General features: G+C 42.2%; 1 protein-coding gene across 1 annotated transcript in view; it reads right to left on the reverse strand.

Annotated features, from left to right (window-relative positions):
- Positions 1 to 17,708: 17,708 nt before the first annotated feature.
- The window catches only part of efnb1 (ephrin-B1), a 63,612-nt gene continuing 54,015 nt past the window's right edge, over positions 17,709 to 27,305 (reverse strand). The window contains exons 4-5 of the mRNA XM_058063106.1: positions 25,020 to 25,127; positions 17,709 to 20,982 (exon numbers count right to left, since the gene is read on the reverse strand). Coding sequence (XP_057919089.1) covers positions 20,588 to 20,982; positions 25,020 to 25,127 — 503 coding nt within the window. The 3' untranslated portion in view covers positions 17,709 to 20,587. The remainder of the gene's footprint in view (positions 20,983 to 25,019; positions 25,128 to 27,305) is intronic.

Consider the following 27,305-nt stretch of genomic DNA (forward strand, 5'->3'; position numbering starts at 1 on the left):
ACAAGAGTTGGCTTGTTTGTGTTATCAGAATGGATTTCTGCCGCGCATATTGCTTCATTCGTCATTTCTAACCTCAAACATTTCCCACATGGAGTCAATATGGCGTGTCTGTCGAGCGCTCCGTCGACAGCACATACTTTAGTACACAGCTGCAGAAAGACGCCATGCTTTCCGAACATTTATTTCCAAATACTGAATAATGTGACTGGTTTGATAAAGGCCGCGCTCCTTAATGAATTACACATCAATGTGTTCCGACTCTCTGGTGAACCTTGTTGTACAGCAACACATCATACATCTGCGTCCATTTATCCTTCAATGCATTTGTACATTTCTAATCAGCACCGCTTAAATACGTCACTGACGCCACGCAGCCACTTGTTTCTTTTCTCAAATGGAAGCCTTTTGTAAGTGCTCCTAACTTTCCGGCCCTGGTGAATTATAAATGATATGAAATATTTAAAAAGCAGCACAAAGCCACCGCAAGCGGCCCCCGTAATCAGGGGGAAGATGAGGTGGTCTGTACTTAACCAACGCGACCCAAAGCTGTGTACTGCATAGCTGCTTGACCTTTTCGTAGCACATTCATTTTCCAAACATATGTTGGCCATTTCGGTGAAAGCCAGACCCGACGGGAGGGGTCGGTCCTGCATGTGAGCGGGATCTGAAGTGACTGTGAAACACTGGGATGGCGGTTTGGAGGGGAAAAGTTAGCAAACCCATTGACATGTTTGTGTGATCCGATGCAGATTTGTCTTTGACCTTTTGATGGAGCGAGAAACCCGAGGCCTCGGGGCTTTGAATCTGAAATTATTTCCAAATCTAGTCGAGCACACACACACACACAAGGACAAAATGATGCCTCTTTAATCCCCAACACGCATTCGGTGCACCTCTTGTGATAGTAAAATTCAAGGTGACTTGGCCTGATGTTAGGCCACCTCCATGCTGGAAAACAACTATTCTTCTCACTACTGTGAGGAACCTACTCAAGCAGAGCAGCAGTTATTTCCCACTCTCGTTTGTGCTTCCGATCCTTCCGTGTTTGCTTTCAAGTCACTCCCAGTTAGGACTTTCTCCGATGTGTGCGTGCAAATGTGTGTCAGCAGTACCACCGAAAGGCTAATTTCCCCCACCACGCACTGCAGTGTGCTACCAGTGTTCTCTTCGATATTGATGTGCTGCAGATTAGACAGTAGAGTGAACCAGCAATGTGTGCCATAAATATTCTATTGTCACTTTAATGCCTCTGTCAATGGCTTTGGCTGGCGTAATTCAGCCCGCTGGTGTTTCTGTCCCCTCCAGCTTCCACCAGCGAGTGGTGTGTGCACACACTTCATGCACACACATGCACACACACAGAGACTGAAATAGAGAAAATGAGGGAAGTGGAGTGAGATAGTGGACATCACACACACTCACATTCTGCCTCGGGGTTTTTTTTTTCCCTTTTTTTTCCGTCACAGATGATCAGGCCCAGTTTTGGCTCCAGCGCAGCTCTGGCCAACCCCTGGTCCTGGAGCCAAACTGTTAAAAGACATTAAGTCAGCAGAGAGACGCACCGCTGCTTCCTCTCACTGCTAACCACAGGACACTAGAATGTGTGTGTGTGTGTGTGTGTGTGTGTGTGTGTGCACTGTACTGTGCAGATGTCTTTGACCATTATTGTATTGTTTATTTTAGCAATACCATAATGACTATATATAATTATTCTCAGTGTCAGAGGAAAATTACACTCCACTTTTTACTGCCATGCATGCAGCGGTTAGAAAGTGAAACCTCTGAGGTTGCTGCTGGACTTCTGATAACAGTTTTTCCCATCATGGAAATTCAAGTCATGTGCTGCAATGTCGCCATCATAAAATCATTATTGAAATTTGAAGTAACAGCAAAACAGTCATAGAAATGTAAAAAAATGAAATGTTCAAACAATAAAAAATGTTATTAATATTACACAAGTAAAGTGAAACATTGTTTTTTGTTCGCAATTTGTTCCAAAAAGCCTGACAAAAATGAAAATGTATGAAACTATTATACATTATTTTACATTAACATCACTTTTACCATGAGTTGGTTGGCAAGGATGCTACACAGGAAAAAGTATGTTATGTGTTTGGATGTATGACAACCATACGAGAACCAAATAGGCAGATACGACAAAAAGTAGAGCGTACAAAAAACGGTATTTCACTGAAAATGTGGAATAGGAACGTGTAGATTAGAGCTTAGAAGGTGTAACATTTAAACATAGCTTTTTAACATTCTTAACTATTACATACGACTACTTTATTTCTGTTTCTGTGGAAGCTTTATTCCTCTTTGGCATGACTGATACCCTTCTATGGTATAACAAGAAAGAAAAAGCAAAACACATTTGTGGAGTTAATTCTTTTGATCAGTGCTTCTCCACGGGTGTCACCCTTGGACCCCCAGTTTCCCATAATCATTAAGTCCTGACCCACTTTTAATGTATATTTTACTTTTGAAGTCAAACTAAGTATAAAAACACATAATTCATCATACACTACGACTCATATGAAATAATGTGTCAAGTGAAGGTAATTATGAAAAATTCTACACACACAGATGGAGGAATATATTTCTCCATTTAAAAAACAGCTGTATGTTTTAATATCATTTCCACTCACTTTTATGTCCAGAAACACCAGCTGCAAACCACTGCTTGAACTCCGGGAGTACAACCTCATGATTGATGTGCAAATGTTGACATTTTTTTTCTGGACAATTTTCATTGAATTCTAAATGAGAACAACCTCAGAGGGATTCAACTTCAGACATTCCTCCGTACGGCCTCCGTATGATGAAAATCCACGAGTAATTGATACATCCATACAAATGGCCACTTTTGCACCCAAACTCTCCTGTTAGCTCGATGTTGACATTCTCCTCAGATTTCAGACCAACTTTTGCAATAACAGTGACTGTTAGATCAGATTCACGCCTTCTCCTTTCAATATGCCTCACACTTATTAAACACATTTCAAGTATAAAGTATATGTAGAAGTACTCAACACTAATGAATGATAATGTAGGACGACTTGCACTCGATGTTGGATCAGTGAAGGATCAGTGAAAAAAGCGTCAGATCTCAATGCTTAGTGAAACATAAAGACATAAATACGTCTTTTTAAGCATTGGTGTATGTATTTTGTACATTTTACCAATACTATCACATATTTATAAAGTGTTACCAAACTAAGGTGAGATTTGTTTTATGTGGGAAAAATAACTATTTTCAGAAAAAATAAAAAAAAATAAAGAAATGATTTTTTGCGGAGCTGTGAATGTTCAATCATAAATGACCAGCGGCCCACTGTATATGTATACATAGTTAGTATGTACTGCATGTATACTGTACATTATTGATGCAGTGTGCAAAGTGTACTGTTATACAAAAAATATATGTCAATGATGTCAAAACCTCAAATTATTATTTATATTATACTATTATTAATGTGTTATGTCCCAACTGAATAAAGAAAAAAATCAAGCTGTTAAAGAGAAATTAAAATAATAACTTTTCCAAAAAAAATCTATCATTATAAATCTTGAATATTCATGATAAAATAAGGATATGTTGTCCTTACTTTCTTACATTTATATACCTTTAACATTTGTTTTGCTGGTTGGCTGGTTGGAGTCACATGGTTGTAATCGTGTGTCCATTTTGACTGATTTAAGTGACCAACTGTGGATCCTTTCCCGATATAAAGCGCTCCAACGGGAAGCCTTCTTGGTAGCATTTGTACTACAGTACATGTATGGAAGCGATGGAAGCCTGGTGAGACATGCACGTGTACCCTAATGAGTCCTTGCATGTTCTGCAGCATGCACAGCCGTCTCCTTGATGAGGTCAGTGGTAGAATATTTGGAACAGCCTTCCGGTCTCTCTGGGCGCACCACATGCCTGTCGCAGCTCACTGAGCAGACTGTGAAGGCTTATGTAAATGACGAGCCGCTCAGATGTGAAATCAGCCCTGTATTAAATTGTTTTGTTCCACCTGTCAGAGCTGATTAGTCCAAAGGCTCTCCATAAGCTGCACAGGTATTGTGTTGATTGTATTCACATAGGAGTACTTGAAAAAAAAAAAAACACAGATCATCTCAGCAAAGAGCATATGTGTAGGTAGCAGGGTGCAATTGCTTTGTGAAGTGTGATCACTATAGTCATAGTTATCCCTTGACAGATTAGTGTGGACCTTTTTGAGGATGCCGGGCAGCCCTCCACAGATGCAAGCTGATTGCAATCCACCCACATCGCTATCCAGGAACACTCCACCCGTCTCTTCAAACGAAGATGTTCTCACTCTATTACAAAGAACCAATCACAGGTTTCAGTTTGCATCGTTCCTTTACCCTCTTTTCTTGGAAAAACACACACACGCAGGTGGCAGCCTCTTCAGATGGAATAGGGAGGAAATTAGAGTGTGTGTGTGTGTGTGTGGGGGGGGGGGTGTAATGGCAAGTTTGTGCAGAGAGAAAGCGATATGGAGTGAAGGAAGGAGAGTGGAGCGGCGGGAACGCCAACATAAAGCAGTCTTTGAAAAGGCCGGACAAAAAGAAAAGGTCTCAGCCAAATACCTGAAAGAATGTTGAGAGGAAAGAGGAGCACGGCCATGGCGAGATAAGGCAGTTAGCCGCACACCGAGGCAGCTCCTGTGTCATCGGATCAAGTTTCCTAACCTCGTGTGTGTGTGTGTGTGCGTGTGTGTGTGTGTGTGTGCAGCTACGTCCATTTGAGCGCCAAGTCAATACTGACCCCGCTGACATTCCAGAGTGCTCTGTCTGCGTTCATGGTCCAGTGAGGTCGCTGACAAAGCCATGATGGCCGATGGCTATGTGTATGTGTGTGTGTGTGTGTGTGTGTGGCGCCTCCGGGGCGAGCCCAGGTTGCTGTCGCTCGATTAAGAGATGGAAGTTCAGAATCAGACGGATAAGTCTTAATATTTCTGTTCAACCCCAGAGACGTCTGGAGCCCATGTGCTGCCTTTTTTTTCTCCACGCTCTTCTTCTGGGCTTCAAAGCATCCGGAGAGGAGCGCCTGCTTTGAAAGTGATTTCAAGTGTGGGCTTTATCTATGTGTGGGAAATCACCCCGCAGCTATTTTGTAAGCTTAGCCACCTTTGAATAGATTAACACAGCCTCGGGATGAAGGGATCCGCAGCGCCAAGGTAGCAGCGAGCTGCATCCCAGCTTCCCCCGTGTTGCCTTGGAAGCCACAGCAAATCTGTCAGGATATGAGAAGAGGATGATAGAAGTGGAAGAAACGTAAGAAGTTATTAGTTGCCAATGAGGTCTGATAGCAATTAGTCTCACGCCGGCACACAGAGCGACTCCTGTCTAATGATGTCATTGACCTTGTCACCTCCCGGAGGTCAAAGTGTCCGTGTTAAACCATGCGTAATGGTTCCGTGTTTAGACTACACAGGCCTGTCCGGCTAAATGGTGATGGATCGCTTCTTTTTGCTGCCTCCAGTGTGTGTTGCATCAAATGATACGGCCCACAACATGATACGCTGTTGATTCAATCAATACTCCAAGGAAATGAATGGTGGGCTCCATTTCAATCCAATAACACAGTGGCTTTAGGTGTGTGCGCGTGCCGGCACATGTATGAGCGGGCGTGCGTGTACCCTTGAGGAGCTTTGCAACGGAACACCAAATCCGGGCGCAAGGACATTGTGTTTGTTTGCAATATGCTTTTGAAATTAGGCCGTAAACGCACGCCTCTCAGGGGGAAGCCGTGATCATCAGAAAGTAGAAATCTCATCAGCGATGACAGGCTCAATGATCCCGGTCATTTACTGCCTCTGGTTTTTAAATCACGGGACTGAAGGAGAGATGGAAAATGACAGAGGGCTCAGCAGGGTCCTGCAAACTACTCCAGCTTTTTCTATTTTCCCTGACTTGTTTATGAGATTGATTTGATCAAGAATGGGCCAGCTGCTACGGAGGCAGAAAAACTCATGGCGGACGCCGGTGGAAAAAGATGAAGTAGGGCAAATAGGGATGTGCTGGATATGAAAGAATATCCATTCCTCAAACCGCCGTGTCGGGGATAGTTAGCGGGACAGGTGCAGCTCCGAGGCGGCCCGTGCACATGGACGAGTCCTGCCACACCGTCCGTCACACTGCAGCCACACCAGCATACAGCAGTGCAGCTCGGGACCAGGGTTGGGTATCACTTACACATTATCCCGTACCCATGCCAAATCAGTACTTTTGAAATGGAGCCCGAACCGGTACTTGGGGAGACTGTTTGCAACTGGTTCCCCAGCTGCCTGGAGGGCACCGACATTTCAGTGATATCCCGCCCTCTTCCTGTTTTTGTTACGTAAAGCGCTACGACATGTCGGTGAATACCAGCAATGACCAGTATCCAGTTGAATTTGTACTTGTAAAAAGTATAGACATTTTTTGTACAGTGTGGTACCTTAACTGTGATTGGCTGGCGAGTTTTTCCCCACTCTATGGTGGAATCTTGATTTTACAGTTGAAAAAAAAAAACAGAAAAAAACGACATACTAACCCCTTACGTTTTTTGTCAAAATTCACCAAATTCAAACATTGGCATTTTATGCTGTTTTTGGGTGTTTCTGGGGCCCCTGTTGAGTGTGTGTGAGGTTCCCCCTGTTTTTTGACCAGAAAAGTGCATTAGAAGCAAGTTGAAAAAAACGGAAAAAAACGACATACTAACCCCTTACGTTTTTTGTCAAAATTCACCAAATTTAAACACTTGCATTTTATGCCGTTTTTGGGTTCTTCTGGGGCCCCTGATAGGTGTGTGTGAGGTTCCCCCCTGTTTTTTGACCAGAAAAGTGCATTAGAAGCAAGTTGAAAAAAACTGAAAAAAAACGACATACTAACCCCTTACGTTTTTTGTCAAAATTCACCAAATTCAAACATTGGCATTTTATGCTGTTTTTGGGTGCTTCTGGGGCCCCTGTTGAGTGTGTGTGAGGTTCCCCCTGTTTTTTGACCAGAAAAGTGCATTAGAAGCAAGTTGAAAAAAATGAAAAAAACGACATACTAACCCCTTACGATTTTTGTCAAAATTCACCAAATTCAAACACTGGCATTTTATGCCGTTTTTGGGTTCTTCTGGGGCCCCTGATAGGTGTGTGTGAGGTTCCCCCTGGTTTTTTGACCAGAAAAGTGCATTAGAAGCAAGTTGAAAAAAACAGAAAAAAACGACATACTAAACCCTTACGATTTTTGTCAAAATTCACCAAATTCAAACACTGGCATTTTATGCCATTTTGGGTGCTTCTGGGGCCCCTGTTGAGTGCATGTGAGTTTACCCTGTGTTTTTGACCAGAAAAGTGCATTAGAAGCAAGTTGAAAAAATCAGAAAAAAACGACATACTAACCCCTTACGTTTTTTGTCAAAATTCACCAAATTCAAACACTGGCATTTTATGCCGTTTTTCTGTGCTTCTGGGGCCCTCGTTGAGTGTGTGAGAGGTTTCCCCCTGTTTTCTGACCAGAAAAGTACATTAGAAGCAAGTTGAAAAAAAATGAAAAAAACGACATACTAACCCCTTACGTTTTTTGTCAAAATTCACCAAATTTAAACACTTGCATTTTATGCCGTTTTTGGGTACTTCTGGGGCCCCTGATAGGTGTGTGTGAGGTTCCCCCTGGTTTTTTGACCAGAAAAGTGCATTAGAAGCAAGTTGAAAAAAACTGAGAAAAAAACGACCTACTAACCCCTTACGTTTTTTGTCAAAATTCACCAAATTCTAACACTGGCATTTTATGCCGTTTTTGGGTGCTTCTGGGGCTCCTGTTGAGTGTGTGTGAGGTTCCCCCTGTGTTTTGACCAGAAAAGTGCATTAGAAGCAAGTTGAAAAAAACAGAAAAAAACGACATACTAACACCTTACGTTTTTTGTCAAAATTCACCAAATTCAAACACTGGCATTTTATGCCGTTTTTGGGTGTTTCTGGGGCTCCTGTTGAGTGTGTGTGAGGTTCCCCCTGTTTTTTGACCATAAAAGTGCATTAGAAGCAAGTTGAAAAAAACAGAAAAAAACGACATACTAACCCTTACGATTTTTGTCAAAATTCACCAAATTCAAACACTTGCATTTTATGCCGTTTTTGGGTTCTTCTAGGGCCCCTGATAGGTGTGTGTGAGGTTCCCCCTGTTTTTTTGACCAGAAAAGTGCATTAGAAGCAAGTTGAAAAAAACTGAAAAAAAAACGACATACTAACCCCTTACGTTTTTTTGTCAAAATTCACCAAATTCTAACACTGGCATTTTATGCCGTTTTTGGGTGCTTCTGGGGCTCCTGTTGAGTGTGTGTGAGGTTCCCCCTGTTTTTGACCAGAAAAGTGCATTAGAAGCAAGTTGAAAAAAAATGAAAAAAAACGACATACTAACCCCTTACGTTTTTTGTCAAAATTCACCAAATTGAAACACTTGCATTTTATGCCGTTTTTGGGTACTTCTGGGGCCCCTGATAGGTGTGTGTGAGGTTCCCCCTGGTTTTTTGACCAGAAAAGTACATTAGAAGCAAGTTGAAAAAAAATGAAAAAAACGACATACTAACCCCTTACGTTTTTTGTCAAAATTCACCAAATTCAAACACTGGCATTTTATGCCATTTTTGGGTGCTTCTGGGGCCCCCGTTGAGTGTGTGTGAGGTTTCCCCCTGTTTTCTGACCAGAAAAGTACATTAGAAGCAAGTTGAAAAAAAACAGAAAAAACTACATACTACGTATGTACTACTACATACATATTCTGAGGTTTGTTGTCGGGGGTGTCATCCAAGATGAATAAATGTAGGAGTCGTCCATCCACATCTTTATTAATGTCACAAGATTATTCGAAATACAAGTTTGTTATGGGCAATATAATGTGTACAAGAACTGAGGCAAACATTTTTATCAAAATCAGAATCGTATGAAAACCGGGGCGTTCAAAAACCACAAGATCCTACTGTATTAACGTAGCGCCATAGCTAATATCCACATTTTTTTGCTTACGGTCCGATCCGGTACCAATCCTTTTTTGTTTTTATATCTTAAGCTTTGTTACAAATGAGTGTAATCGAATATGGTTATGAAAAAGGCTCTTCACAGCATCAAAAATCATGAAACCAATATATTGCTGAATTGAATGAAACAGCCATGACCAACAATATTGTTTGTTTTGTAACAAACGTCCCTAATCAAATAAAAGATCCAATAAAAGTGCATTCAATAAAAGTGGAAAAAAATTACTTGCAAAAATACTTTTCGGTTCGGACTAATCATTTGACATGGTTATAGTTCAATTTCTGAAGGGATTTAAAACATGACTTTTTTAACGCAATTGTTGAATATAAATAGCGACTGTCCATCGAATCAATCACAGAGCAGCACTTGGCACAGTGAGGGGGAACTACCGCTGTAGCTAGGAGCTATATGGGAAACTAACTTCATCATGGTACACCACAGACATGTTTGTATCTTCTTGGTCTTGCAGGTGGCGGGCGTGGAGTGGAAACCAGCGTTGAGGATCAATACCGCACCTATACCACGTTGGAGTGTGTGGTTCACTTACCAACGTTATACGGTCCCAAGCCGATATTATCCGATCTTCAAAATATAGTGGATCGGCAGCTAATTGTGAAGATCAACTCAGGACATCCCTAATTATGATACTTTCCTTCCTTCCATCTCACCCCAGCAGTGACCCACAGCAGCCCCCGGTCTAATGACCTCCACAGTTTGACACTCGTTAAAGGTGTTCAATTAACCAGACAGCCCCGAGTCACTTTCATTATATGACTTGTATAGATCTATTTCAGTGGCTTGAAACAGACATGACGAGGGGGGGTGGGGGGGGGGGGGTACCTTCAACGCTTGAAGTTCTACATAAGAACGGAGGAGGTTTAGAACCTAAGAGAAGAACAGCCTTGGAGAGTAATTAGTTTTGTTTGTTATTTGTTTTGTTGAACTGGATTGTGCTGGTGTTTTATAGAAACAAACTCAAATGGTGGAAAAAAAAAAAAAAAAAAACGAGTGAAATTGCTGAACGGAGCTCGGAAAATGAGATCTCATGAGAGAAAAGATGAAAAACAGAGCCATCTGCGCCGAGGGTTGGCTCTCTAAAGACAATCTGCTCCCTTTTCAATCCTTTGTATCGCTCCTTTACAGTAAATTATCACTCTTTTTTCTGACATGGTTCATTCTATCTCACAAATGTTTTTCCCATCCGTGCCATTGCGACGTATCTGGTTTGAGCTAAAAAGCCCAATCCCGTGGCGTCTGGACGGGTCAGCCTGTGAAGGTCAAGTCCGATTCATACAGCGACAAGGCAGATTGGCATGGAAATGGAATCCGCTGTCTCGGTGCCAAACGTCCAGACTGACTGGCTGCCCTCATCCCCTCCAAGTTCACCCTCTCATCACGCCGTCCACTCGTCCTCCTGCTCTGCAGCCACGTCAGCCTCCTCGCTAGCTCAACTATGCTAAATTCCCTCAAATGGGCCTGCTTAATAATTACACTGCAGAACAATGTCGAGATGAACACGGATCCAGCTGTCAGTGCATCTAGGAACCATCTGGGGTTTTTTTTGCCGTTGCTTGGTTTGCATATGGCAGATTTAGCCGGCAGACATTTTTATTTCATAACGAAACAAGAGAGGCACTAATTGAGCTTATGGAGGCAGAAACGACCGCCACTGGAGTGTTCGCCCAAATGTTTATCACATGTCATCTTTACCAGAGAAGTTAAGTGAGATGGTGTGAGCGTGGCCTACAATCATGTGTGTGTGTGTGTGTGTGTGTGTGTGTGTTCAGATGTTGTATGTTACGAGCACGCGCGTTTGATATGAATGAGTGCAGTGAGGTGTGAGATGAATATGTGCCTGCTGAAATGGAAAAAGTCCTTGTACTTCTTGTGTGCTTCTTCTGAGTTTGTGTGTGTGTGTGTGTGATTATTGGACTGAAATGAGTCCCTGCCCTTCATGAATATTCAGTCGCCCCCCCCCCCTCCCTCCACCCGCTCCCCACCGCCGTGTTCGACTTATGTCAGCTTCTTGCGTGTGTGAAAACGAGTCGCCCTGGCAACCGTGCGCCCCCAAAGCTGTTATTACTGCTGCAAAAATGTGCACGGTAGTTGATTCCCAAAGCATAAACAGCAACGGAACCGCAGCCAATCTCACGTGGCAGCCTTTAAACTAGGGCAGCCCCGAGGTCACATGTTTAGGTCAGTCACCCAAGTGAGGCGTCGGCTAATGCAACCTGACAAGTGGCCGTGCCGCCGCTCCCGACTGCTCTACCCCAAACTTCTTCACTTCGGCACATAAAGTGGACAATATGCGCCGTCACGTGCACAAACGTGCACGCGCGCCCACGTTCCCTCGGCATCCGCCATTTCTGCACCCACAGATGTTACAGGCAGTATTTAGGTCAGTTATTTTGCAGATGGGTGGTCAGCCGTGCTTGTGTGGAGGCTTGGATTTCCAGGAATTGATACAATAGGCCACTCAGCTCTCGGGCCACCCTGGAGCGCTGATCTTTACAATCCAAACAGACGGCATCAACTTACTGATACCAAACAGTATTCATGCAAAGCTCGTGGGTTTTAGGCCGCTATGAAAATATGGGTGGAGGTGAATGATGCAACTGCGGAGTAAAGACTGTGGCCTACTTACTGCGTACAGTACAATTTGATGGTACTTTTGTAGTTATTTTATTAAATTGTTGAATATTTTGAAATATTATTTTCAATCATGTCTAAGTATACCAAAACAATACAGTGGAACCTTGGTTAGTGTCATTAATTTGTCCAAAATAGCCTTTAACTAAATCAATGTACCCATAAAAAATAACGTAGAAAGCCAAAATGTTGACGTATAAAACATAAACATGTCAAAATTGTGGGTTTACTTAACCATGGTACATGTACTGTATGCAGTACATTTTACCTGTATTACCCCTAATTCACTAAATTTGGGTGAATGAGATGTGGGTATCTACTGTACTGTATTATGTATATAAACAACTAACTAAGAAGGATTTACTAATTCTAAATTTAATATTTATATAGCTAGAGCATGGAAAACCTTTATTAGAGCCCCCTAGACATAAACTAACACCCCTATAGTAAGCTTTACACTCATATTAATACCAATATCATAGACATATACGACATAATATAGACTCAGACATGTTAGCATGTTCTATTTGCCATTTAGTCTCGACTATATGTCCTACGGCAGTTATTTTCTCATCAATGAAACATTGACATTTCACTGCTGTGTTATTGTGCAATGACAATAAAGGAAGTCTAGCTATCTATTTATCTATTACTGCCCCATAAATTTTGTTTTTTTATAAAGTGAAAATGATGATGTGATTATTAACATTCAAACTGGAATAGAAACTAATATAAACCATGTTTTCTTCCACATAAAAAGTCATTTTCATGACTAATTAACGAACCTGGACCAAACTAAATGCTGACCAAAACCACAACAATGCAAAGATGGCAAACTCCCATCGTCAGCGTGTGACTTTATTGGCAAGGTGACTCTTTGCCGGTGTCAAACATGAAGAGCGGTTTGAGTGAGAGGCTGGAAATGAGAGAGTCACCAGGAAGGAAAGCTTCAAGGCATAATACCGTAATTGGAAAATTGTGCAAATGCGTTTTGGAGTCATATTATATAAATGGGCAGCAGAGATAATGTCTGCCATTGGAAGCATTGGCCTAATTGAGAGAAGGCGATGGAGGAGGAGAGGGGTGGTGATGCTGGTGGCTGATGTAGACTCGAAAATTGGGTGCGGTGTTGGGCGGCGGGGGGGCGGAGGGGGGGTGGATGTAAATGGGATGTGAGAGGGAGGAAGTCTGAGAACAAGCTGCTCCATTTTAAAGGGGCGGGGTGGAAGAATGCAAGGGAATAATTCTTACTTTCATCTGCGGTTGCCACACCTGTATTCCTACAGCGTGTGTGTGGTGTTCTTCCAGTTCTGTCACTCGGTGTATGATTGATGGCCGGGCATGATCTGGCACGTTCGGGTCATAACAGTGACTTCAATTTGTGGCCGACGTGTTCGTGTGTGTAATAAAACCCAAAAAAAGCTTGAGCGTAACCTCAGGAAATCTATCAGATGTTGAAATGTCCTCACTTCCTGCCATCCAAGATGATCTTTTACAGATTGAGTTTTCTCCATTGATTGCATAATGGATGACAATAACTGGTCTGTACACCAGTCACCATATGTTACTCTTGGACTAATCAAGTCTGCTTTCATGGATTCCTCTCAGCTTCACCCTGTCGTCTCCTCTTTCCTGCCACGCTGAAGAATTGAGCAAAAATCTTCTTGATATTTGATGAGCAACATTTGATGAAAGGCATTAGTGTGTGTGCATTATTTACGAACGGTGAGTGATGCATTAACTCATGAAATATGCATATGTACATTACATGGCAAAGAACAATTCCCATGGCATGTCATATTGATTCCGGTGTGAGTTACGGCTTTCCTGCACGATCCATATGGAAAAACATTAGGAAAAGGCCCACCAAATGGCTTAAGAGCTAAATATTGACGCCGCCTCCCTTTTGGGTGTGCGGTCAAAGTGGAGAAGTTGGCGCGTTTGAACTTGCTGGCAGTAACAGATCGGGGGGTGGGGATGGGGGGTGGACTTGTGTGCACACGTGGCAGATTTTGCGCGGGAAGTGGACTGTGTAAAAAAACCCAAAAAACCAACATGAAGAGAAACTAAGATGCAGCCAACAAACCTCGTCAAAGGAATTGTAGCAGTTATTGAATTCTTTCCCGCCTCTGCTTCGCTATCATGTGACATCCTCAACTGACGACTTTATTTTCCATTTGTGGCGTCCCTGCAGGCTTCGTTGGCAGCATCTCACAACAAGACTAAACAACTTGCCTTCAAGGCACTCCTGAAGAACCCAACACAGTAATGATGGCTAAACGATACGCCGCGGCCCCGCTGCATGGTCACTGTGTTTACGTTCCAATTCCTACCCGCCACACAATGAACCAAATATCCCCTAAATATAAAATGTATTCAACTGTAATAAACGTAAAATGAGTGATGGGACAGATGGAATTGGAATTACGGTGTAGCCTCTAGCCTGGTCGTTAAGATATAGTTCATGTTTGGTCACTTTCCCAGACAGCCAATTGAGATGCCCATAAAAAGATCTCCAAATATTGTGTGTCCTTCAAATTGTCAGGTATAAAAATTAAAAGTGGTTTAATTAATTTCTATTAATTATATAACTACGGTTTCCTCCCACATTCCAAAAACATGCTAGGTTAATTGGCCACTCCAAATTGTCCATAGGTATGAATGTGAGTGTGAATGGTTGTTTGTCTATATGTGCCCTGTGATTGGCTGGCCACCAGTCCAGGGTGTACCCCGCCTCTCGCCCGAAGACAGCTGGGATAGGCTCCAGCACCCCCGCGACCCTTGTGAGGATAAGTGGTAGAAAATGAATGAATGAATGAATATGTCACCATTGACGGCAGACCATTGAATATATTGGAATTATATATTTTTTAAAGTATAAAAACTACAATTATATTTTATATATTTTTTAAAGTATAAAAACTACAATTATATTTTATATATTTTTAAGCATAAAAACTACAATTATATTTTATATTTTTTTAAGTACAAAAACTACAATTATATTTTATATATTTTTTTAAGTACAAAAACTACAATTATATTTTATATATTTTTTAAGTATAAAAACTACAATTATGTTTCATATATTTATAAAAACTATAATTATATTTTATGTATTTTCAAAGTATAAAAACTACAATTATATGTTATATATTTTTTAAGTATAAAAACTACAATTATATTTTTTAAGTATAAAAACTACAATTATATTTTACTTGCATCAAAATATACACATTTTAAAAAAAAACACATTAAAAATGCAAAGTAAGCTTCTATCATAATTAGTATTCAAAGTCACGGGTGGGAGGGAAAAAACTGAAATGGTTCCCCAGCCACTTCAAACTGCTGGCAGCTGTTGCTCTCCCAGGTGACTTGTTCCATCTATAAAGACGCGTGAACCTCCGTGTTACACGACAAAGACAAAAAAGTGCTCTGGGAATTACACATGCTCAGAGAGAGAGAGAGAGAATTGACATGCGGCGGTGTAAAAAATATATCAGTGTTTAAATATGCACGTTTTTGGAGTCGGTGCCCCCCACACTCCCCCTCATAGTACATGCAAAAGAAAACGGAGAAACGGCAACATTTGTTAATGATTAAAATATCTGAATGATGTAATACTATTTCAATACCAAAAGAGTCCAACTCCTGTATGGTTTAAACATAGCCGACAAGTCAATATGGACCAAGTTAATTCAAAAATGATCTAATGCTTCGTCGTTCCAAAAAATGTTGAAAAAAAACCCGACTCCAGTGTATACTTTTGCAGTTAAAATTCCTACTTTATGTGATGTTGTCGGCGAGTGAAACAACAGGAAGCCTGTGGCGACTACACACACACACACACACACACACAGTGCAGCACACAGTAGCCGGGTGTGGGGAAGGTTTTAATAAACACACTAATGTGGATCTATGGGGGCGTCTTACGACCAAGCGAGGAAGCCAGATAAATGTAGCTGCCCTGGGGCACCATGAGAACAGCAACAATGTGTGTGTGTGTGTGTGTGTGTGTGTGTGTAGGGGCACTACAGCCACAGGCATGGTACAGTACATCCACTCCGCCTGATTCTTTCTCTCTCCAGCCATCAGTTTCTTCTTCTTCACCCCACCAATGGCGCACCAATGGCGCACCAACGCTAATGTGTTTGTCAGGGAAAAATGCCCAATGGCTTTAATAACGTTACACGCCATCTCCCCTTTCACACAGGACTGACGACTTGCTCGTCAGTCAGATAAACACAGATTGTAATTCCAGACAAAAGTCAATGCAATGGCAGAGTGCAGCCAATCAGATGTAATCATGTATGAAGAAATGTAATTTGGGAGGACACCGGGGCAGAGTGGCTTGATATGGATATTAGTTACTATGCTAAAAGGCGTGACCAAACCCACCCAATATGAATTTATGAAGCCTGGTTGTGATTTCAATCTGACTAATGTATCAGAACAAACCCATCTGTGTCTCGCTGACCCCTAAGGTGAGATGGGGGGGGGGGGGGGGGGGGGTGAGCAGGAAGCACTGTGCGTGAGTAGGCGGGCTTGGTTCCTGTTGTCAGCAAGATGAGAAAAAAATATTGCATTTTTACAACATGATGGGGAAAAACGACAAACAAAGCCTAAGTTTGATGGGGAAAAAAGTTTATCGGTCAAATTTGATGCAGCAAAAAATGCTAAATTCTGATTTGAATATGAAGATGCTGATGTAACCCATTTCATAACCTCAATACGAATACACTCCTGATCAAAAGTCCAGTAGAAAATTAGCAAGAATTTGCATTGTGGATCTTAAGAAGTTCTAAGTAGAGCTTATGAAATAAATAAATAAGCAATTTAGTGCAAACAACCATTAAAGTGAAATAAAAATCCAAAATGTGGATTGAATGTCTTTTTCTTTCACACTGTCATGATCTTTTGATGGCAAAGGCCAAATAACTTTCTCTCTTTGAATGCGGTCAGACTGTTGAGCTGCATAAGCAAGGCCCCTCGCAGTGCGGCATTAAAACTTCTGTCAAGTTTTGTCAAGTGGTAGAACCAAAAATTTAAAAAAAACTTACTAGATCCATTGACTGTCCATCACGGCACGGGACGATCCTGATGCTGATATCAAGTTCAGTCAACTAACCATCAGATGATCTAAGAGAAAAAGACGTCCTGTTTGGAATTGGCACAGGAGAGACAAACCTGGGGAATTGAAAGGTGGAAGATGGCATCCAACGTTATTAGCATGACAAGGAGATCCCACCTGAGATGTGCTCCACACGGCCGGCAGATCACGGTCTGGGGTGCTTCATCATTTCAACTGAACCATGGAGCTTCAGGTTGTGCAGGGGCGTCAAATGGCAGCTGGTTATATGGAGTTGCCGAGGGCATCCGTCACGACTGAAGGTCCTCGTCTGTGTGGTGATGACTGAGAAGCACTGACATAACCTGACAAACTCCCATAAATAGTTGAGGTATAAAATCAATAGTTGTGCAATAATTATCATATTTGTAAGATAAAGTCACTTTATAGGATCTATCATTCCAAAAATGGCAAGGTGTACAATAACTAGACTACTAGCATACATATTACTAGCAAACCCGTGCCCACACACAACAATATGCACATGGTGTATTCATGATTCAATTATTAAAGATATCATGCAGGCAAACAATGCATATGTTTACATTTAATATAAAACTTGGTATAAATATTTTACTGTGAAATGAGTATACTATTAAACGAAGAAGAAGACTATATTCCATGTTTTACTGTCTAAAATGGATCCCATATCCAATTTTGGGTCCGGAGCCACCAGTTGAGAACCCCTGATTTATGCTAGACCGCAGCAACATGAAATCATGAACGTACGTATGAAAATAAAGTGAGTTAATAAAACATCTTCTATCATCTCCTCAGCTTCTTCAAGTTCACACTAAAGTTGAAAAGAACTGGCTTGCACTAAGAAGGGTCAGCAAGATGAGACTCTTGCATTTTTAAAGCTTTCTGCAAATAAAATAAAAAAAAACAACAACAAGAGAAAGGCCAAGTTCCATGGGAAAAAAGTTTTTATTTATCAATATGTGGTATTTTCCAAACTGTCGGAACGTTGTATTTCCATTGTAGCTGGTGCCGATAGGTTACGCTGAGAAGCGGCGAGGAGGAAAATAAAACAAAATCAAAATAACAAAAAGGTGACAGTTATGATTCAAACACAGGGAAACAATTTCAACAGGTTTTGCGTACACATGCACATTGAAAAAAAAAAATCATAATAATACTGTGGCTTTGAACAATAGCAGAAATCAGCCAATAGCCAGGCTCGTGGCGAGCAACATCCGTGTGCTAAAGTTAAAGGATGACAGCAAGTAAAACAAAGGAGATAATGAGTGGTGGAAACCGATGATGAATTGGTGTCATACATGGCACCCGTGTGTGTGTGTGTGTGTGTGTGTGTGCACTTATTAAAACTGACAAAAGATGAATTTTTTCCCCGTTCCAACTCATAATGGAGGCGAGAGCGTCGGTAACTCATATTTCAAACTTCATTTGCAGGCTCTAAGTGCCGTTTCCAACACGGGGATGAATGACGTCTCCTTTTCGATCTCCACGTACGCACGTTGAACGGCTACGTCAAAACTCTCAACCCCAGTTTTTGCAACACTTGCGGTAAGAAAAAGAATACTGGACGCTGCAAAGAAAAGACAGCTCTGTTGCAAGAATAGCTTTGATTTGAAAAGAAACAAAGATAGAAAGATATTGCAAACAGAGACGGGAAGGATTCATACAAAACACTTGAAAAAGACAGCTATTTACAAATATCCTCCATTACAAAATCCTAATTTTATTTCTTTTTTTTTGTACTTATAAGCAGTGTTGGGGTGACGTTACATCTTAAACTGGGCTCTATGCATATATTTACATTTCTCTTTTACGGTTTCTCCCAAATTTGAATAAGTGGTCAGAAGAATGGATGAAAATGAGATATGGTTTTGTGGTAACGTGGTAATGGCTCCCTTGGCTGGTGAAGGTGGGGGCACGCTGATCCCAAAGCAAAATATTTGATGCGGATGTGTTTCGCAGAGCAACGCTGAGGGCTGCATGCTGAGTTAAAACACAGGACCACAAAAAGCCCAAGCAGCTGCTTAGGTTGTTAACTCCGAGGTTAACGACACAGAAGAGTCTTTCCCGAGCTCCTCCGGCCCGGGCTGCCTTTTAACTCAGCAGCTAACATCCATGGATGTGTCTGCAGATGATAGGTGAGTAAACACCAAGCGGCAGTCTGACCCGGAGATCAACCTGGACCTGTCAGTCTTAATGTGTGCGCGTGTGCACGTGTGTGCGCGCGTCAGCTTGCACGCTGAGGAATGGCCGTCCTCTTCTCTCACACATCATTAGGCAAGACTCCTCCTTACCTTGGCAGCACCGATTTCCTGTTCCGAAACAGGTCTGCCGGACCACGAAAGCATTCACACACGTTGAAATAAAAGCAATTAAAACGTGCACCACCTCAACCTCGACACCTTCTGCGGTGCACGAACGCATCCGAGCTCCTGGTGCTGCTGATAAGTGAGCTGTAGCGTCCTCGCAGGCTCGACGCCTTCACTGTTTTTTTCTTCCCGATTCACACCACAACTGGGAAAACCAAACTACCTAAAGCGTAACCGTCTCCCTCACGACTCACAGGAACATTTTCTCCTCCCGGCTGGTGAATGTGGGCACGAAGATGGCACATAATAGTGTGAACTCCGCTGACTCATCAACAGATGGCAGCCAATTGGCATCGAACAATACTGTATCCCATCTGTGCTTTGCCATTCAATATAGGATATAGGATAGCCCGACGATGTGGGCCCACCTTCGCTGCTACCCAAAACTCCATTTCTCTCCAAAACACATTTCAACATGTCTGCAGCCTTTTAAAGCCGCTGAATCACAAATAATGACATCGTCAAATAGAAGCAGGAATGCCAGAGGGGATTTTGTCTGTCAGTTTGTTTTTGAAGCTACCAATACAGTAACTCACTGTTCTCAACCCCCCCCCGAGCAAATAAGTCCTACGCGGTGCAAGGTCTGGGCACGCACGCACACGCACACACATTCACCTAACGTACACATAAGTCGGTCATAAATACCACAGTAATGGCAAAGTTCATCACCGAGTATTACGGGAAAACACGCTTTCATATTAATAACAGTCCAGGTTTCCACAGTAATGGATGACATGAGTGGAGAGATGAGTAATAATAATAATAATAATAATAATAATAATGATCATCTATTCAACTCTATACATTGTGCACTTGTAAGAAAGGTCTAACAAAATACAACTGCTTTGTGAACTGAATCAGGGTGGAGGAAGTCCTCCATCAAAAATAGTAAGGCAAATATCCGAGGTGCGAAGGGAGAGGAACACAATATGTCACACACTGTGTCTGATACCTGAGCTATCTGGAGAGTCCCCGGCCCGGCATGAAGCTGACACCCCACTGACACACAAGTGCACGAGCGTGCGCACGCACACACACACACGTGTTACATACGTGCAGCACAGACAGTTCTTGGCTAGTGTGCAGGGTTTGAGAGCCAGTTAGGGTTACCGTGGATCTGGTCCGAAAAGGGCACAGCAAACCAGGAAGTTCCGTCTTTTGGTTTGCGCCAACCCTGACCCCCGACCCCCGACCCCCCTTCATCAGAGCACAGCGGGGAGACATACTGGGAGGCGAAGGGAGGAGGAAGGAAGGGTGGGATTTCCAAACAAGCCAGAATAAATCTTTCTCATCGGTTTCTGATCTGTGCGCGTCTCTCCAGATTTGTGCAGCAGGTGGTAGAAATAAGACGAGCTCGAAGGAACCATCGAGTCCCCAAAAGCGAAGCAAAGAGTTCCTCCCAAGAACATAAATCAGGCTCTCCTGCGGGCGGCTGAGTGTCAGACTTTGTAGTAGATGTTGGCGGGGCTCTGCGGGGGCATCTCCTGGACTATGTAGACCGGGTGGCCATAGTCGCCGCTCACCTTCTCATAGTGAGGGCAGTAGTTGTTCTCTGTCCGCAGCGGAATGATGATGTCACTGGGCTCCGTGCCAGCAGTGCCCCCGGGCAGCTTGGGATTGGACAACGTGCTGAGTGACAGTGCCGAGGGGCGGGGCTGCGAGTGGCTGTTTTTCCTGGCCCGCTTACGCATCTTGATGAGCAGAATGACCAGGAGGAGGATGAGCAACAGGAAGATGATGCAGCCCGCTCCGATGGCGGAGAACACGGCCACCTTGGAGCCCAGGATGCCGTCCGAGTTCGCAGAAGAACCGGACTGGTCCTGGTTTATGGTGTCTGAAGAAAGAAGTTATGAACAGTCAGTAAATATAAATCAATAAATGAAGAAATACGGGTTCTAAACTGGCTGCAAGGAGTGGTTAGCACGCAGGCCTCGCAGCTAGGAGACCTGAGTTCAATTCCACCCTCTGCCATCTCTGGGTGGAGTTTGCATGCGTGGGTTTTCTCCGGGTACTCCGGTTTCCTCCCACATTCCAAAAACATGCTAAATGTTAATTGGCCACTCCAAATTGTCCATAGGTATGAATGTGAGTGTGAATGGTTGTTTGTCTATATGTGCCCTGTGATTGGCTGGCGATTGGGAATGAATCCAGCACCCCCGTGAGGATGAGCGGTACAAAATGAATGAATGAATGAAGGATTAAACTGCCACAAAAAGATGATTTTTAAGACCAAGATGATTTTTTTTGCCCCAAAATCCCAACAGTCCTTAGACACTCATTCCGGGCTCTAAGTACGGTTATTTTCCACGCTCTCACATCTGACATGGGTGGATACTTCCCCCTGGAATGGCATGTGTATTGTCAGGGAATGTGGTGTCAGCGGTTTGGCAAAGGATTCTGGAAGAATGAACATCTATTGGCTAGTCCATTCTTTTCTTTTAAATGTTCACTTTTTACAAAAAGTTTCTTACGTTTGAGTCAGTCATGGTTCTCTCATTCACTTCTCGACAAGTAAGGAAAAATTTCCATTTTAAGTCACGTCACCGTGTTTGCTGTCGCGTAACCGTAATAGCTGAAGTAATTACACCCGCAAACTGCAGCTGCGATCAGACGGCGAGGATAATTAGATGTTATTATTATATTTCCCATTCACTTGAATTTGTCACAGGTCTGTAAACCACCATCACTGGGTCCGGATCTGGACCGCGGTCAGGATGGCTGATCTACAAGTTGTACAATGCAGGTCAGCAATTTTGGCAGATATTCAAAAAAGGGCCAAATAAAGTATTAATGTCCAATAATAGTTTACTATATCTAGAAAAAAAGGATTTGGGGGATAAAAAAATACATATTTTTTGGTGGTTAAAAAAATAGTAAATAGTAGTAAATATTCAAAAATTCACTGAACGCTATCCGTTTCCATAATAATAAACAATAACTCAACTCTCACTTGATAAGAGTTCAAGAAACGTTATTTTGGATTTTTTTATTTTTTATTTGTAGGAAAGTTGTGCTTATAATTTCTATTATTAGGCCATTTATTGGTAAACAGCACATCTCATTTGTGCAACATTGATAAAGCGGCTCACACATCAAAAACTATCAACCCAAATGCCGACCTCACTGCTGATGTGCAACCAAAAATAACAAACGAGGAACAAATAACACAACGCAACCTGCTGATAGTAGAGCTGCTACCTCAGTAGAAATGTTCAAGTCCTGACCCACTTCTGCGGGCCATTCTAAAGGTTTCTTTTTTTGAAAAAAAAAACATGAAAAATAATTGTATTTTATACAAATTTATAACCCGCAAGGCATTCTGAGAAGCTCACACACACACTTCCCCAAAAGGAAGTTAACCAGCATGCCTTGCGGGTTATAAATTAATATAAAATAGCATTTATTAATGTTACATTGTTGTGATTTTTTAAGTAAGTCAGACATTGTTGATTGTCAAAATAGATTTGGAATTGATTTTTGGTCTTCGATGGACAGAAACAATCGGGACAAATCGGAAAGGACATGGAAACATCCGATGTGTATCAAGTAGTTATTCTAACAGGTGTGTTTGCGGCGGGGAGGAAGAAAGGAGCAAATGGAGGGGTTGTTACCGGACAGTAGAAAGAATGATTGGCTCCTCCGGTGACTGAAATCTGAGAAGCAAATCTCTTTTCCATGCATGCATGCAGCTGCTGCCAAAGCCCCCCCCCAACCCCCCCAGCCCATTACCATTAGCACCACCTCTTTACTGTCCACGAGCCGCCGCTCCACAACATGCACAGAGGAGCCTCTCCAGAGATAACCCCGCAGATTGCCATCCTACATAATGACTCTGTCTGCACACTCCACTGACCGCTCTGCACTTAACCGTTGGAGGAGAAGCCGATTGCTGTGCCTTAAAGCTAATGACAAGTAAATGACATGACTGAAAGCTACCATCCCTCGCCTTATCTGTGCAATCAGAGGCATGAGGAATTTCATACATTCTGCACACGGCAACGCTGGAAAGAGGCTGTCAGAAATTTCATTCCAGAAATATCAACTCCTCAAGCTGCAGTGACACTTCCTTCATTCCACCTTTCACCTGTTCACTTGACATAATCACTGATCTAACAGTGGTAGACAGGTAAAAGCCCGGGTATATGGAAAAGGGGATATTAGCAAATCTTTTTATAGAGCAGCTAATGTCAAATAAGCAATTATTGAATGGAGGTGGCTTATCACGTTAGGCCAGACGGAACAGTCTGTACTTGGAATACTCTTTTCGCTATTCAAAGTGGCGGAATAAGTCGCCAAGTTAGTCGGGGAAGTGATCTTGAAAGGGAAACATCCGATGAAAAGGGTTGGTGAAAACAGCCAACAAGAAGGGCTTGAGGGGAATGGAGGAGACACAAACAACTGCTTTAACTAACCCACAGTCTGGTTTTAATTACACTTCTAATTAGTTTAAAGATGTATAGAATAATTACAGGACATTTTAGACAGCTCTTGTTTCTGTTGTAAAGATAATGAGATATCCAAATATGATATACTGTCATCCTTCACTACTTTGCTGGTCCAATGTTGCGGCTTCAATCAATTGTGGTTGTTCAAAATTATATTCATTCATAAATCATAACTGTTTTGTGGTTTAATACGAGTAATACAATTTTTTTTATTACACATTTAAGCAAATTATACATGCTTTTTACGTAAAGTAAGCATTTTCATGCACAGAATGAACTAAATGACAAATATATGGCATTCGGAAGGTCAACTGTGATATGCGGTATTCTCCACTGGTCACTAGGTGTCAGTAATTTTCAGTGAGACACACAAGCACCAGACTTGGTCACCGAAAAAACAGGCTTTTATTGCAGGTTTATATTATCTCATAACAGGCACAATAATAATCCCTAACGTGGGCTGTAACCCACACCGAGGTAAAACTCAATTCTGAACCCCCAACATCACTTCCTGTCCGCTTCTAGCGCCAGAACCCATTTACAGCAACCCACACAAGCATGAGTTTTATTTATCTCTTAAATAGCTTATTTTCTATTATTATGTATTCTATATTGGGTAATACCAGATGACTATAGGGGTGTTATTTCATGTGTGGAGGGCTCTAAAAATGTTAAAGCCATTTAAGAAGGTTGTTAACAGGTTTTCTATCCTACTTGGCGGAAGTTCACTTATCACGGTTGGGTCTTGAACTAATTAACCGTGATAAACAAGGGACTACTCTAACAATGATTTCCAAAGGAGTGCAATCCATTTGTGGCAGTGGTTCATTGGTCGGGTGGGGGGTTGATAATCGGGGGGAATTTGGACAAAGTGAGTTAAAAAGCAAAACTTTTTTTGTTAGAACGAAAGATACACTTTTTTCTGCAAACAGGTAAACAGGTAGCGCCAAATGTATTTGTGGCGGTCCAATTGTATGTGTGGTGGGCTGCAATGAATATACATATAATCAATCAGTAGATACAGCACTCAGTCAGATGCAGTGCAGTTCTAAACAACGGCAATAAAAATATAGTTGGGAGGTGTCAAACAAAACTCAGCACTGATATCCATCTTAGGGTAGAATATGAAAAACAATTATTATTATTAGATTATGCGATGTAGCAAAAAGACCTCTTCTCTGTGTAGATTAAAGCTTTTAGATTTTAGCTGCAAAAATAATGACATCAGTGACCTCAAACTGCCAACGGCATCGGAAATGCATATGAGCGAATATGTTCATATTCAGACTACATACAGTATTTTTGTGTCTTTTGAATAAAATGTGATTTATTAAAAAGTACCCTGAAGGCTGTGATTCCATTTTAATCTTAATGATATATTTGTATAATTTAACAGTATTTAATATATAAAGGAGCGTGTGCTTACCAGGGTTTCCAGGCATCTCAGGTCCCACTCGATCCTGGTCTGGCGGATTAGGACTTGACTCTGGTATGGCATTATCCTCTGGATCCTCTGGCACCGCCGCATTTGGGACTGGGAGAAACAAAAGAAACAGTCAGAAAGTCAGTCTGTGGCAAGGCACATATGCTGAATAACAATGACGCGGTCGTCTGCAACAGAATAAAATAGTTTTTGTTATCTTTTGATATATCTTTCATGCCCAGACAAGGTTATCTTTGCAGATGTTTTGAGCGCGTCTTAGAAGTGACGATGAAAGAACAAAAAGGAGGAAGGATGAGTTAGCGAGCGTCTGTGAAACACAGCAGAATGGCTGTCCTGTCGTAAAAGATGAGCTCACATCCGCCACGACAGGCTTTTCTAACACAGAGACATTCAGGACGCGCACACACGGGTAAACACACGTAAGCACGAAGCTAGGTTCTACTTACAATACACTTAGGCATGGCAGAATGAGGGTGAAGTCGTTATATATTAACTTTTTATTGCTTTACATTATTCATCATACTTTCAGTCTGACTCAGTTTGACCTACAAAGGCTAATGACTAGTGTGTGGGAAGCGGAAAAAAAAGAGGAATAACAGCAGCTTGCATTCTTTTTTCTTGAGCATCCATTAAACACAATCACACTATTAACACGTTTGTCTTCCTAATGCCCAGGCCGCTACTTCACTACGAGTGCAGCACTCGTGCGCACAGCCGTGAGCTGTGCAGCGGTGTCAATAATTGAAGAGAAAAGACAGCGGTAAGAGGTGGAAACATTTGCACATCACGTCGGATACGAGGAGGACACAGTGATCTGATTTACTGTTTGTCGCCCACTGAGCATGTGCAGCCCGCGTTCTAACGTTGTGACCCATTTTTCTGTGTGTATCGTTGACATTTCCCTTCGCTCTGAAGAAAGCGACTACCTCAGAAGTGCCAAGCCGCCAGAAGGAGAGGAGACGGCGCTGAGGGGGTGAGGGAGACAATGATGGAGCTGCAGAGGCGACGCAAGGAGGGTGAAAGCGATAGGGGATGAGTTGCACCTACGGAGGTGAGTCAACATATTCCTAACGAGAATAGCGTATGAAGGCATGCGCCTGGCAACAATGGATGTACCAAATCCTGGCAACTCCCTCTTCCTCAAAACACAACAGTCACACAAAACATTTCAGGAGAAATGACGTGAGAGGGTAAATCATTCCCGGCTTCACGGTCATTTGGCCCACATGAAAACAATACCCACATCGGACAACGTGACGGGTCGCCGCCATGCAGGTCACCCATACGGCAAAGTGCAACACGAAGAGGGGAGGACATATGCGAGAGTTGGGGGATTTGGCTCCAGGAAGTGTTGGCATTGGACCGCGGAGACAGAGGGAATGTGGATTAAACGCAATGACATCTGGGGTCGCAGCCAAGCACGGCCCACCATTTTGGAGGCTGACTTCTATTGGATTATATAACAAAATACAAACGACAGATGACACAAAGGTCATAAATTCACCGTGAACCGGTGGAACCAGATGCCGGCCCCGCCTCAAGTCAGCCAGCTTCTTACTTCCAGTGAAGTAAGGGTTGACTTTCTTTAAAAATAGAAGTGTGGTTCAAACCCCGACTCATATCAAAAGTGCTGACGTTGCTCTTGTTATGATTTGGTGGAGCCTAATCTCTGCTGAATAAAGTAGGATTTTGTAAAAGTAGGAGATGCTTTGTAATTACAAGGAAATAGCAGTATTTTGGGTTCTTTTATTAAAATAAGATGCTTTAACCCGAACCACAACCAAAATTCTGTCAAAAATAGCATTTCCATGACAGTATGTTGGGGGAGTTTGCTGCAGTAGCGTTTTTCCTTTTTCTTTACCATCCAGCATTGATAACACTGCATAATAATAGGCATACATTGTATTACATTTAATACAAAATACTCATGGGAACACATTGTTTACTACTACACAACTTTATTCACTTTATGTATGCGTGGGTGTGCTTTTATTGATGTGTTTTTATGGCAAACATTTCAGTCCATATCTATTTTTATACTGTAATAATGTGTTTGTTGCCATTTGGCTCCATATATTATTGAGCTTATTGCTATGCTATATGATCGTTAAATGATACTCCCCATTGGATTAGTGATATATAAACAAATGTACAGATGTTCTCTGCTTTTCGTGGAGGTCTCCCAACTCTTTTTTTTACGACTTAAATCATGTATTAATGAATTATTACCGACTTATGGTGAATGAGATCAAGAGAAAGAGAAATTAT

Source organism: Doryrhamphus excisus, chromosome 23 (genome assembly GCF_030265055.1).
Source record: "Doryrhamphus excisus isolate RoL2022-K1 chromosome 23, RoL_Dexc_1.0, whole genome shotgun sequence".
Lineage (NCBI taxonomy): Eukaryota > Metazoa > Chordata > Actinopteri > Syngnathiformes > Syngnathidae > Doryrhamphus > Doryrhamphus excisus.